Below are 15,427 nucleotides of genomic sequence, written 5' to 3'. Positions count from 1 at the left end.
TTAATGAATCCTACTACGGTAAAGACTTGATTTTATGAATGCTAATTACATACCGTGACAATCAATAGGCCTCGCTCGCTGATTTGCTGAGCGTCAGATGTTAGTAAGCGCGCGCTAGACTGCTGGCCAATGAACAAATCCGACTACGATGAAGGCTTGACTTATTAATATTAATTAGAAAACGTGACCGTTCTCTCAACAAATCATACAACGTCAGTTCGATCTAATATTCATTAGCTCGACCTTCGTCATAGTGGAATAAGTTAATTGTGAGTCATCGTCAAGGGGATAAACAAGTAGTTGGCAGTGGCACACGAGGCCAAAAAGGTGGGTAACTAGTCAACTATTCAGCAAGACTAAACTTTCAGATTCACTATATATTCAAATATAGCATTTATATATAATATGTAATGACACGTTTCCACCACATAAACTAATTAAGTAGAAACTTATGAATCGTTACTATATATATAAGAAATATGCTTATAGAAGTGTAACTTTTCTGAACTGATCCTGTGGCGAGCAGAAGTCAAATTGAGTAAATTCAAACTAAAGGCTTAGTATTTTAAAGTAGATGACTTGACCACCAGTTAACTAACTTTCCACTGAAGGTTTAGTTTACAATGTTCTCATTACAGGGCATCTATTTGACCCTGTGGTTGTACCATTTCACTTACCATAGTATTTACATGATAGCATACACCAAGGTACTTAAAGAATACCATGGTACAAAAGCATGGTTATACTTTGGTCCTCTTGGTGGTAATAGTTCATGAATGACTCATTTGAGCAGAATTTGAATCTTTCGGTTAGCAGCCTATACACTCGTATGAAATAAAACATAAATGTGTTGTCATATTTTCATAAATATCTCATAAATTTCATGTCCAGTGTCATAATTCTAGTAATAAACCCTGATGTTTTACTTTTGCTTTTATGTGTGTTGATGTACAAAATACCTAGCAAGTTAAATAATATACAATGGTTTAGGGTTATGACAATCCAGTGTGGGGAATATTTGTAATTGACATGAAAATAGTGTAATTTTTGGACGTTTGTGAGTTGTTTCATTATGGATGCAATGTTTTTGAAAGCAAATGCATTAAGGTCAGAAAAAGAGGTAAATGAACCTTTGGATTCGTTCACTTCCTTCATCCTGACAGACTCTGTAAATGATACCTGCATTTTGTTTGACAGTAGCAGACTCTCCCTTGTCTCTGTGTATGTACTCAGGGTGGGACATGATTGATAACAAAAGCATTAGACTTTGTCATTGTTGATCAATTGTTTACAAGGCCATTTGAGATCACTATGACTGAACCATCTGTCCAAACAGAAATTTCAGTACCTCTAGTTTTGCTTTTCTCCAGTCTTTCCTTGTAGAGTCATCCAAAACCAGTTATTCTTGCTGTTTAAATTTTATCCAAATTAAACAGGAAAAGAGCCAAACATGAACTTGGCAAACAAATTTACTGTTCAAACAGAAGCTCTAATCTTCCGCATTCTGTGAGTAGAGCCATCTGAAACAACTGGTTATTATTATGTATTACTATTCTACTATTTCTGCATTTAGAGAACATGAAGTCATGTTTATACAGTAGAATTATTCATGATGATATTTTATGTGACACATTCTTCACTGCCATCTAGAGGTGTGTTCTCATAACTTCACACTGGACAATAACCTGCAAATTGCTTTTTTCACTTTATTCCTTCAGAAGTGAAATCATTTGGTGTGAAATCAACAACAAACATTAGTAAATTTTATCAATTGATAAGTATTATAATGAATTCTGGGATGTTCTGTGGTGTTGGTTTGTTTCTTTAAAACATTGATCCTGATCAAAGTAAGACCTAAGTGTAGGCCTATAGATAAAGTTATTTTTGTTTTGTATTTTTTACAGAACCCACACATGACATACAGGACAAATAGTAAGCTAAATTGAGGGAACGAAATAGTAAATCGTGTGCACGATTTAGTAAATCGAGGAAACGTAACGTCATATGTGGGGCTCCGTATTTTTTGTATTTGAACTTTGGTTCTTCTTTTCTGGCAAGTCACATTTACACACAGTGTTTACTCATTTATGTGTATCCACAAGCAGTTTATTCAGTGAGTTTATGTCCATTTAACGTAACAATGTTCATGTTTAATGAGTGCTACATGAAGGCAGCATTTTAGTTTTTCGTGATATGATGGAATACATTATCTATAACCAGTATAAAAGTGATAGGATGCAATACTGACAAATGCTTTTGCAACCTTTAGACACAACAGGTAACAGATAAGAGATATACAGGCTGTATATGGATCAACTGCATGAAAGAGATAAAAGAAAAATGTCTTTGGAAAGCTCTAGGCCTTTTTTGAGGATCAATACTTTGTTGTTGATGAATGGAGCTTTCACGAAGCTGCACCTTTGTTAAGGATAATGCAAAAGAGTTGAGATAATATTATACACAGTATTGATTATCAAATGGCTGTTAACCAATAAATAAATGTACAGCTGCATAAAGAAATGTATTTTCCCTCTCTTAGACTGTATGTTTACTTGATCTGTTGCATTTGCTCTGATCCACTGCAATTTCCGGCCAAATAAAAGAGAAGTTGCCAGCTATTAAACCCCTAAAACATTCACTAATAGTCAAGCCTGTTCATGTCTGCCTTCACTAAATAATTCAGTCCTTGTTGGATAGTTGGTACACTACATACAAGCGATGTAAAGAAAAGCTTCAACAGTCATACATTCCATTGTAAATTGTATATACGTTTTAAAGGCATAACATACCAGAGGTTAATAGTTGCATAGCCTGAAATGTGTCTCATGGTTTCCTAAGTGGTTTTGAGATACGCAGTGTTGCGAACATCGCCATAATAGTTCATAACCTTACTGTATATTGTTCCACCTAATGCAGTTAAATCACAATAAAAGTACAAATAACCCATGACATTTTTCTCGTATACATAAGGAGTGTTCATATACGAATGTAAACCATTCATTTCATGGTCCAGTGGAATCCACTATGTGAGAGAAACAAATTAACATTCTTTTACAGATGAATTAACTGATGTAACTTCAAGTGCAACATTTAAGAAGGTCCATAAAGGTGAAAAGTTGGTCATACTTGTAGAAAAAGGACCAGGTTTTTGCTTTGTAGATGTGGCAATTGTTCTTTATAGCAGTCAAGAACATATAAACAAAAACAGCCCGTTTTTCCTCTCCTAGATAGCAAGTTGATTTAAATTTAAACAAATTCTTTGTTTTCATTATTGCTATAAATGTGTATTATTGGAGTTGTATAGGAATTGCTCCGTCCGTCGTTGTAAGCATACAGTGTTGTGGGCCAATAAATATTCCAATAAATGATTCCTGAGTAACAGGACATGTCGAATATTGAGGATTGTTCAAAAGGCTCTCAAGTCTCACGTTTTTATGTTCTTCCACTTCTTTCAGTGGTCAGGTAGGTAAAGAGGTCCATCATAATGACGTTTCCACGCATGAGCCATTCCTATGGAAGGAGCGGTGATTGGGGCAGCTCTCACTACAGTGGACGATAAGCACCGGGAAGTACAGCGCATCCTGGTAGGGCGGTGGGTCTTCCTCATCAGCGTTGATTCGTCCGGACAGGCATCGCGTGTTCTCGCTGGGGCTCTCGGGTTCGTCCAGACTGCCGCTCCCGCTTCTCCAGAAGCAGCTTCGGCGAGAACCGTACAGTCTTCCCAAGGAGAAGCGACTCCCGCTGAAGGGGATGCGAGGACTCCCGTTGCAGATGCTGAGGGCACTGCGGGAGAATACGGAGGAGCTGCTGATGGCGCGGTGGCAGCGTTCGCAGTTCTGCCTGACGCCTCCTGAGCGTTGTGCCAGGTCCATCAAACCCGCTTCGGAGTAGCTGGGCACCAGCTGCTGGTTGGAGCGAATGTGCCACTCCAGTTCGGTGCTGTCGATGGTGTTGACTCTCGGGATGCGTCTACAGTAAGGTCTCTCGTCACAGGGCGTCACAGGTATGTAGTCTGCACCAAAGAGCTTTTCCACACGGTAATGGACGTAAGCCGTGCGGTACTCCGTCAGCACCCGTAACGGCCAGGATAAGGTAAGAAAGGCCGCTGTCCAGAAGACATAATTGGAGACGTACCAGGGATGGTGGTCTGGGTTTGAGAAGGCAATCATGTACTCTTTGAAGTCTACATTTTTCAGGTGCATCCCCTCCCGGGCCTCCATGTAATCATCCAGTCCTTCATTGTCGGTGAAGAACCTTGCCCGTTGGGTCAAATAGGAGTTTTCAGACTCCACGTTGGCGAAGCTAAAGCACTTAGTGAACCTCAGTTTGGTGATGGCTGACTTTTCCAAACCTACTAGCTGCTTGGAGACGTCCTTAACTCCACAGTGGCCGTAGTCGAACTCTGCCTCGGCTACATGGGTGTTCACCCTCTCGTGATACACCTGCGTGGTGGTGTACGCATCTCCGTTGCGGTACCGCGTGACTTGCCGCGTCCGCCGCACGTAGTGGTAGCTGATGGCCTTCCACCAGATGCAAGGCTTGGCCTGCTGCATCCTCTGGACCCTTTCGTAAATTCCCTCCACGTGCACCTTGTACTGAAGCTCATTTCTGGCATGGCAGTGCCAGCACTCCACCAGGTAAACAACATAAAGCATGATGAGGAAGGCCAGTGGGATGTAGATGTAGCCGTCTGAGCAGGGACTGTCATGATACATCATGGACTTCCCTTTGTAGGCACTGTCAAAGGTCAACCGGGTGACCTTGGTGACATGACACCACACCATGGCTCCCATGCAGCCGTACATGAGCATGGACAGCAGCAGGCATTTCCAGAACACCTCTCTGCACATGGACTTGCTCAGTGACTGTTTCACGGGCCTCTGCTGCTCGTCAACCACAAAAGAGAACAATGGAGATGAGTTAAAAAGGCCATGGAAACGGTGAGTACAGTGAACTATGCAAATGACATGTCATGTATGTTGTTGCTGTTTGAAAGCAAGATGTGAATATACGCGTTAATGTATTCATTTACTGGTTAATATTCATGCAATATCACATTATTATCTTACCAAGAGAAGCACTAACAAATTCATACATTTCTAACAGCTAGTAGTTCTTGAACAATATGCTTGTTTAAAGGATTAGTTCAGAATTACAATTTCCTGATAATTTACTCACCCCCATATCATCCAAGATGTTCACGTCTTTCTTCATTCGAAAAGAAATGAAGATTTTTGAGGAAAACATTCCAGGATTTCTCTCTATATAGTGGACTTCACTGGGGTTCAATGCGTTGAAGGTCCAAATGTCAGTTTCAGTGCAGCTTCAAAGAGCTCTACATGATCCCAGACGAGGAATAAGAGTCTTATCTAGTGAAACGATCAGTCATTTTCTAAAAAAAATAAAATAAAAATTGTATACTTTTTAACCACAAATGCTCATCTTGCACTAGCTCTGTGATGCGTCACGCATTACGTAATCACGTTGGAAAGGTCACGCGTGATGTAGACGGAAATACCGATCCAGTGTCTACAAAGTGAACATGCAAAGACTAAGTCAAACACCCTTTACAAAAAAAGGTAAAACAACGATGTCGGACGATTTTAAAGTTGGAGGAGAAAATGAGATTGAGTTTTTCACCCTACCACGGTACTTTCACCTACGTCATGCGTGACCTTTCCAACATGATTACGTAATGTGTGGCGCATCGCAGAGAAGTGCAAGACAAGCATTTGTGGTTAAAAAGTAAATAATTATTTTTTTTTTAGAAAATGACTGATTGTTTTGCTAGATAAGACCCTTATTCCTCATCTGGGATCGTGTAGAGCTCTTTGAAGCTGAAACTGACATTCAACCCGTTGAACCCCAGTGAAGTCCACTATATGGAGAAAAATCCTGGAATGTTTTCCTCAAAAACCTTAATTCCTTTTTGACTGATGAAAGACAGACATGAACATCTTAGATGACATGGGGGTGAGTAAATTATCAGGAAATTTTAATTCTGAAGTGAACTAATCCTTTAATTATAAAGAGATGGCAGAGATAATGTTGACATCATAGCAGATGCATGTAATGTGATGCAAAAATTGAAGATAGCCTATAATGGACTAAACCGTTTTTATGCACATTCACTTTTTTGGGTGCATTTGTGTGTGTGTGTGTGTGTGTGTTTCTATACTTTTTGTCATCCAAGTACATCTGATATCTCTATGGTATCTCATTGGATGTTTTTTTTAATAAAAAAAAATAAATTAAAAAACAATTATTTTAAACAATATTTACTGTAATATTTACTAAAATAATACAAAAATCCCTAAAAGAAACTCAAAATAATTTGGATCTTGGACAGTTGGCCTCCATATTTTATCTAAATTAGTTTGGTGAAATTAAACAAACACTTATGGAGATTTTGAACTTGATGTAACCTTGTTGAAAAAAGCCCAAGCTGATTTGCTGATTTCCCAGCCTGGTGTTAGCTGTTAGTTAGTTAATTTGTTTGTCTTTTGCACACTTTTCATCTGTTCAGGCTGGGAGACCATCTTACCAACCAGCAAACCATTTTAGGCTGGTTTAGTCTGCACTACTACGGTAATCTACCAAGTGACCATGGCCAAATATTGGCTTACCACTATTAATGGTTGAATATGTGATCAATAAATACAGTATTGTTTGTCTGACATGACTTTAGGTGTCAAACTGGGGGCCATTTGTTATATAATATCATGCATTAGTGGATTTTACCTCTATTGCTTAAAATAACAAAGACTGTTCGGCTGTTTGTTGTTTGATAAAGCCAATCTCACTGCAGTGATGTCTACACACACTTGCATGCTTCCTTCCATGTTGTGCACACCGATGCTCGTGTTTACATTTTTCATCATGACTGCAAAATGAAAACAGCGTCAGTAATCGAGTACCTCCTCTCTAGTTCCCTCCGTGTCGTCCTCGAACACAGTGGTGGTGGTGCTGCTCTCACTGGCTGTCGCAGCGGATGCTGGAGGGGACATGGCTGGAACAATGACGGGGTGTGGACCACCTCAAACTCTCCCCAGACTGTTCAGCATCCAGTAATTACAAACGCACACCAATGCACCCAGCGCTTTCAAATCAGCCTGTCCATTCCGTCATGCATTTTGAAATTGAATTTCATCGCTTACTCCCATTTGCAACAACACCTGCGATTTGATTAGGCAATTTATGCGCGCGTGTGCATCTTTCGAATGACAAATAAAGATCAGCAGTATGTTTAGATATGCTTAAATGATCGTAGTACAATAACATTAAGCACATGCATTGAAAACCTGACTGATACAGATTCACAGAGCGTCTGATTAGCCGCCATACCTCCTGTACGATAACGCGCGTGTGAGACGCGTTTCTGACGCCATTTAAGAAAGAATGTGGTTTATGCCGCTCAAATTGGCTCCTTTTGGCGATGATTTGCAATTCCAAATTGGGAATGTTAAGAGCTGGATATTGCCGTTCCCGCAGGGAGAGGTTGAGGGGTGGGGAGGATGATGATGATGATGGTGGTGGAGGTGCTCGTGAAGCTCCTGACAGCAGATGTCGACAACTGAGCGAAGTGAAATTCACACGCTTCTGGTGAGATTCACACATGCTATCAAATAAATCTAATATCCAAAAAAAAAACGTTTAAAAATTAATGCAAGTTATGTCACCATTTTTTTTTTTTTTTTTTTTTTTTTGCACTTTCACCAAAATTCGCATTTATTTATTGATGAAAAAATTATTGTGAGAAGTTGAATGAATAGAATCAATCATTTTTATTTTATTTATTTTTTTACAGTAAAATCATGGTGATTTATTAGCTACTGCCATTCATTGCAAGTGTTACATTAAAACTGATATATAACTTTTTCACGATTACAATAATTGTGTTGGTGGTAATTGTGATAAAATGTATATTTTGCATGCAATGTCTGTGAATGTAAAATGATTGACAGCTGTCTATCTGATCCATTTCAGATTCAGCACCGCCGACAGTGACACGCTGAAGCGGCAGGACATGGAAAATATAAAGTCAAATGAAAAAAAGATAGGGTTGTCATTCAACCTAACATCATCTTTTATGCTTCACAGAAAAACAGAAAGACATACAGGTTTGGAACAACTTTAGGGTGAGTAAATGACAGTATTTTCATTTCTGGCTCAACTATTCCTTCAGTAGTAGTTTATTAACTAGTATACTGACACTGAATAGATATTAGTTTATCAGATGATCAGTTGTTAGAATATTCAATGATTTACAGTTGTCCTAACTTATAGTGTGCATACTTACAGTGCCTTTAAATATGCATAAATATGAGGTGCATGCACTGTAAATTGGTTATTTAAAGGTTACCAGCTGGTAATTCTTACACTGTAAAAAAAAATATATATTTTTTATGATTTGTTATCACATTTTTTTTTTCTTTTGTCAAATCAACTTCAATAATTAATGTTGTTCAGATAACATAATATTTTGAGTTTCTGTTGATTAAACCAATCACCTTCATTGTATTAACTCAAATTTTTTATTTCATTGAACTCAAAATTTTAAGGCAACCAGGTAACTTACTTTTTTAAGTTAAACCAACAATTCTTTTTTTACAGTGTACAGCTATTTGTAATTCAACATCAAACAGCTATATGCAATTTACCAAATATCCACCAGATAGCGCTATAGTCTTTCCATTTTTCTCAATGTCAATGTCTGCACATTTTGTTGCCTATAATCTCTTGGTTGTAGATACAGCTTTATTTATAATGACATAATTAATTGAAGATGTGTCTTATTATTTGTGTTGCAGTATCTCATATATATATATATATATATATATATATATATAGATATATATATATATATATATAGATAGATAGATAGATAGACAGATAGATAAATTGATAGATAGATACCCCATTGACATTTTACAACAAGTGTTTTATTTATTATTATTTCATAGCTAGTAATTTGCATGGTGTCATAAAGTTCACCAATATGTCCATTTATATATTGTTAAACCTGGATAAACTTGCTTTGACATCAAATTAATTTTACTTTTTCCGTGTACAAAATATTTTGACATAAAAAAACAAACAAACAGTTTTTAGCATAATAAATGCTTATCGCTGGCAGCTTCATGTGATGGACTCTTTCTCTAATGGACTCTAATGACATCACAAATATTATGTGGTTTGTTAGATTAAAGGTATATGTATTTCACTCCTTTAAACTCTAATATCCTCAGGTGTCACGTTTTCACAGCTGGGTTATAATTGTGTTGTTTTTATGATTATCTAAAGACTGAACTTCACAAAAAGCATGCAAGAAGAAGAAAAACGAACAGGCCAAGTAAGCATGTTTACAGGGAGGTTTTGTTTAACACCGGTTATACATGAAAGAGGCATCTGATGTTCTGTGGCTTGTGAATCTCTGCGACAGTGTGACAAACAAACGCAGTTCGTTAGAATCAGAGAGAAGATATCTGCAGGAAAATCCACAGGAAAGAGCCTGAGAAGATGTGAGAATCAAAGCAGTTTGATTTCTGCCTAGTACTGAAGGATTTTGAGGTTTCAACTAAATTAGATTCTTTACTTACTTTATCATAATTGCACATTAATGAGCCTTTAAGTGGCTCTCTGTGGCACTGTCTTAATTTTTTAATTAAAGCTACAGTAAAGTTGCCTGTAATTTTGTCACAATGGGAGCATGCATCAAAATACAACTCTGAAATCGGGTTTAAAGTAATATTTATGTGTGACATGATGTGTAATTTATCAATCAAATGTTTTTGCAGAAAATTACCTCAATTAGGAGACATTTTAAACTAGTATTTTATTTGTGGGAGCTAAAAATGCTGCAGTTTTTTGGAATATAACTATGTCATATATTAACAAAGACCTGTGCCGTTTGACTATAAATAAGCATTGCAAATGCACTCTTAAAAATAATGGTTCTTTATTGGCATCGATGGTTCCATGAGGAACCTTTAACATCCGTGGAACCTTTCCATTCCAAGAAAGATTCTTTATAGTAAATAAAGGTTCTTTAGATTATTAAAATGTTCTGAATACTATAAAAACATGGCTCTTTTAAGAACTGATCACTGAACGATACATTGGGTTTTTTTGGAACCCTTTTGGAACCTTTACTTTTTCAAAGTGTACATGTAGGATGCAGTTTGGGCACAACTGACCCTTGCAGTGTTTGGCGCTGATGCACACAAGTGAGCAGGATTACAGCCGCCTCACACTTCAGACCTTTAATTAGCTCTCTGACATGGTTTTGACTGCTTGTTTGCTGGGCTTCAGGCTGTATTTTTGGCTCAACACTATGGAGTTGATGCAATGAAATTCTTCTCTGTTACCAGCAGATGTTTTCTTTAACTGGAACATGTCAGCGCAGGGCCTAAAGTTATCACTCGCCAAGCGCCAAATGCGAGTAAAAATCGCCATTGGCGACTATGAAACGTGTCCATCGCCAGTTGGCCGGTAATATTTCTATGAATTCTAACAATGAAATGTTGTGAGAACATGAACGTCGCTTGGGGCAAAGTACTGCATCGTCACAAGAGTTTAAGCCTTGGTAATTTAAATATTCAGGCACAAGAAGACACGAAAGGGAACTCAGTTTGTTACTCACATGCTGTGTGGGAAGTTTTCTGTGCTCAAACGTCCAAAGTGCGTGCACAGAAAGCTGTATCTCAGACAGCATGCAAATACTGAAATGAGCTCTCTTTTTCTTAAATGGACAAATTTACAAAAACATAAAATAAAATTGTCAAAAAATGCCCATCTCAACAAGTATCCTAGTAAACATAGGTGGTTATAGTGAACGTAAACAGTAGAGAAAGATGTGTATCAGTATATTGGATCCGTGCAGTATTTCTTAAAGTGACAGCAGCCTAATATTTCTGCTGTCTGTTTTTAATGTTAATCAAATAACAAAAGACAAAGAAAAAAATTACTCACTGCTCTTGACTGAATAACTTTTGTAACTTTAATAAGCATTAATCTATGTTTAAGTTATACAGACTGTATTATTATTTTACATTTGATTACTTTTTTCAATGTCTTTATCAGAAAACTAGTGTTACTTGTCTTTAATAATGTTTTAAATATGTTAATTAGGCTAGTAGTTTTAGCTGTGGTATCGAAATTGGAATAGAGAATTGTCAATGTCATAACCGGTAAAAAATATTTATGGCTGGTAAATTTTCTTAAAGTGATAGTTCGCCCTAAAATGAAAATTCTGTCATTTACTCACCCTCAAGTTGTTCTAAACCTGCATGAAGTTCTTTCTTTCGTTGAAAATAAAGGAAGATATTTTGAAGAATGTCGGTAACTAAACAGTTGCTGGTCCCCATTGTGTATGGAAGTCAGTGGGGACCAGAAACTGTTTGGTCACCAACATTCTTCAAAATATATTCTTTTATATTCAACACAAGAAAGAAATTAATACAGGTTTAGAGCAACTTGAGGGTGAGTGAATATTTTTTTCTATCCTTTTAAGTCACCAGCCATTGGCAGGTGTGGCAAAAAGTTAATTTTAGGCCTTGTGTCAGTATCTACAAGTCAATATATGGGTGAATCTCATGACAAATATGCCACATTTGACCCTAAAATCAGAATAAAAAAATAACAATTACTGCAATGCATTAAAAAATAGCATAAACAACACAACAAATACTACTAATGTGGTTAATATGCTTTTTTACTTTTTTTTTTTTTCATTACTGTAAGGATTATTATTGGTGGGCTTAATTATCATAATCTTCATGGTCCAAAATAGGCTATTTTATTGAAGCAAAATATAATTTCTAATTTTTTCCCTTTGATTTTCAGGCGAAATAATACCCGGATATGTTCTGTTGATATGTTCCTCTATTTGTCAAAGGCATTGTCCAACATTGAGTAGCAGGTACAATACCGCATGCATATAAAATAATTTATGGCTTTTCTATGTTATATGCAGCTCACACTGTAAGATGTGCAGTATCTGTCTCCAGTAATCCTCAAATGTTTTACTGTATGTATTTTTTTTTATCATAATACAAACCCATTCAAGCCCCTCCACATTATTCAAATTGAATTCATGCATTAACATACAAATTAAATAATGTTTTGAGGGGTTTTTTTATTGACAGTGACTCTGTGCCAAGAATACTATTGAAGTTTTCTTTTGAAATGCCTCGTCTGACACCCAAGATAATAATCTCAACGTCAGGTGAAAACTTCCCTGCCATGCAACAGTGACTGTGAAATTAGACTCGTGGCAAATTAGGTACCCTGCATGAGGAGAATGAAGGATGTCTCTGAAAAATCACTGATTTTGGGCTGAGATTCAACCTGGAAGTGTTTTTGTGCGATTCACCCAATGAGAAAAGGCTATGTTTACTCTCTTCAAGGTTTTAATTGTTATAGAAGGCAGTTAATCAATAACACTGCAGTGAATGTAACAATAGTAATAGATTCACAGCGGTGGATTTTCACGGCTCACTTGTTCCACACTGAATTCCCTGCGAAAACACTGATGTCAGAAGAGGAGGGAAGGTTTACCTGTATTGAATTAGGTCAGAATTGAAATGGATTGGTACATATTACAGTTGGGGATTTGTCAAAAAAAAAAAAAAAAAAAAAAAAAAATATATATGTGCAATATAACAAAAATTCATCATGCAATCATTAACACAGCATTTGTGGCCAAAATGATGAATTGCATCACTCTGAGTGTTGCATCAGTAATGGTTTACTAGTCCCACTGCAGTGGTTCTGTTTGATCTGACGTGTTGTGTGTTTGTAAGTCTTTGTTTTAGGAGTCATGAGGTTTAAAGTTCCTGCCTACAGACTGCGATGGTGCCGTGGGATCTCACTAATGTCAGGTTGGGAACCTCATCTCGATTGCTTTGCAGTTCCCATGGAAACAGGGCTCTTCGCAGTTTTAGGAGATGCTATAAATTTTCCCTAAACTTTGAGACTCTTTGGTGATGCTTGTAATGAAGATGAACATTTTCAGCCTTTCTTAATGTGAATCTTTGTTTCTCACACACCCCACATTTTGACAAGGGAACATAAATGGCATACCCAAAAAAAAGTCATTCTGAATAGACACATAACCAACATATATTTAGAAAGCCAACACTTGAGAGTTTACAGTTCAAGAATTACTCCGACTGTTATTAATATGGATATATATAATCTCAGACATAAAATAAAAATATTAACAATATATATTTTAAATGTATAAATAATGATGTGGCTGTAGTGTAGAAACTTAGAAATGCAATGAAGCTGAAGCCACAAGTGTGGTCATGCTTCATTTCAAATCTGAGGATGTTATCTCTAAAAATATGAATTTTATGAAACATTTTCTTAGGACCATGTTGTGTGTTTTTAGAGAGGGCTAATAAAAGGCTAATGAAAATTATATATTGCCCCCTGCACCATTCATGTTTCTGTTCTTACGTTTCAAACCTTTTGCACCTCTGCCGGGTATGAGGCCTAATCTTCATTATTCTTTTATCATTATTCTTTTGTTTTTATTCAGCCACTATTAGCCTTTATTCTTACATTACATGGCATTCCCATCCACATCGCTTTTATCCCAATATACATTTATCCACCTATTATAAATAGTCTATGAACATGAATTCTTTTGATAAAAAACATAAAATATAACTGCACCTGTGAAGCAGGTGCTTTAGAGCTACAATTAGCATCAAGCTGCATAAGACGATTTATACGATTAATCCACTTTCAACCACCATTGAGCTTTTGCAATAACTTTCAATTGCGGTCTAATGTGGGTTTTGTTCATATAATGTTGATGAAATATGTAATTTATAGCCTTTTATAAGAATCACTGCACTGAATTTCTCATGTAATCATTTATTGTTATGAAAATAAGCCAAATGACATAAAAATTGCATAAAATCATTTGCTGTCTTAATCGTGTGTTTATTAGCTTCATGTTTCACGTGTAGAAACATTTCTCTGGGATTTTTGTGTATGGAACTGACCACCGGAAGCCACTAATGCTCATCAGATTGTGTAAATCAGTGGAAAATTAATAGAAATGATCATTCTGTCTAAAAAATAAATAAATAAAAAATGTATAAATATATAAATTTTCCAGATATGAGCACTTTTAAACTAAAAGCCCTAATGAATGCTGTTCAGTGAAGATATATGAACACAAATAAACCGGAGCAGACGTGACTGAATATGAATGTGTGTTGTTATTCTATTCAAAATATTAAAAAAGACAGATTAATTATTTTTCACTCCTGATATAAATTAAGAAATTAATGTCACTGCAACTGAGTTTTATCATAAACAGTGGTCAAATGTTGAAGTTGGAGTCTTAAATCTTTCTAATGATACTCAGTTTGTCCACCCAGGTGAAAAAAAAGTACATTTCTATAATATACTTAAAGATCTCTATTTTCGTGCACTAATTTTGTACTTAATATACTACACATTCTTCATTAGTACTTCTTAAGATCATCTTAAGAACATCTAAGTGTATTCAACTGTGCTATTTTGAGACACCATGAAACATGAACTAAAATGTGCTTTTAATATACTATCTCTGTATTTAAAAAATGTATTTAGATACCACTTATAGTCCATTTGAACCCATAGTGTACTATAAGTGGTATCTAAATAAAGTTTTTTTAACTAGCCTAATTTTTAGTTAACATTATACTTCATGTAAAAAAATATATATATATATGGTTTTAGTTTTAGTTAACTATAATAACCCTGTATCCGACAAATGGCAGACAAGCTAAAATGACACACTTTAAAGCAAACACTTCAGTGAAATTGATAGAAACGCCATCCATTTCCCCAGCAGAGCACATGACTCGGTCAGGTCACGTAACTGCTAGTTTTTCAGAGCAAAGCTCCACCGGGGCAAAAAATTGGGCCTGCAAGAGCCGAACGCAAAGCTGCAAATGGACAGTGAGCGTGAAGAAGGAGGAAGCCAGTGAAGTGCTTCGGCAGAAGCTGAAGTGGAACGGGACATGTTGGGCTGCCTGTACTGATAAAACACACACAGCCACTCTCACAGCATACAAACCCCAATCACTGCTAATAGTCCCACTCTTCTGTTGATAAGCGCTGAGGATTTGCATTAGCCTGAGAGCGCTCTGAAGCCCTGTCCATGTGTGCTGCATGGCATATGGGCTCTCTAGCCTTTGGCCCAAGCAGTCTGTATTCTGGCGGCCAAAAGCTCCTGTGAACGCCACACAGGCAACGACTCCCAAATCTTCCCGGCATGTTTGGCCATGATAGGAGCAGGGACAGAGAAGCAGGGTTGCATTGGGAGTAACTAACAATAAGTAGCGACTACTAACCTAACTACATTTTACAATAAAACTAGCATGATTGACTTTTTCCAGCTAATAGTGGTGTAGATCGCTGT

At 36.8% G+C, this 15,427-nt stretch overlaps 1 protein-coding gene across 1 annotated transcript; it reads right to left on the bottom strand.

Annotated features, from left to right (window-relative positions):
- Window positions 1-64: 64 nt before the first annotated feature.
- tmem151bb (transmembrane protein 151Bb) lies at window positions 65-7,939 on the bottom strand. Its single transcript, XM_051867078.1, has 2 exons — window positions 6,918-7,939; window positions 65-4,883 (listed from the first exon to the last, which is right to left on the bottom strand). The coding sequence occupies exons 1-2, from the start codon at window positions 7,005-7,007 to the stop codon at window positions 3,480-3,482; spliced, it is 1,494 nt and encodes a 497-aa protein (XP_051723038.1). The 5' UTR covers window positions 7,008-7,939; the 3' UTR covers window positions 65-3,479.
- Between the last annotated feature and the right edge of the window lie 7,488 nt (window positions 7,940-15,427).

This window comes from Ctenopharyngodon idella, chromosome 17 (assembly GCF_019924925.1).
Source record: "Ctenopharyngodon idella isolate HZGC_01 chromosome 17, HZGC01, whole genome shotgun sequence".
NCBI classification, from domain to species: domain Eukaryota; kingdom Metazoa; phylum Chordata; class Actinopteri; order Cypriniformes; family Xenocyprididae; genus Ctenopharyngodon; species Ctenopharyngodon idella.
This window is presented reverse-complemented; position numbering and strand designations above follow the sequence as displayed.

What these genes read in the sequence shown, in the direction of transcription:
- tmem151bb (XM_051867078.1), bottom strand. Translation starts at nt 7,007, where the DNA reads ATGTCCCCTCCAGCATCCGCTGCGACAGCCAGTGAGAGCAGCACCACC. An exon ending in CGGAGGGAACTAGAGAGGAG is followed by an intron (nt 4,884 to 6,917) that starts GTACTCGATTAC and finishes GTTGACGAGCAG; the next exon opens with CAGAGGCCCGTGAAACAGTC.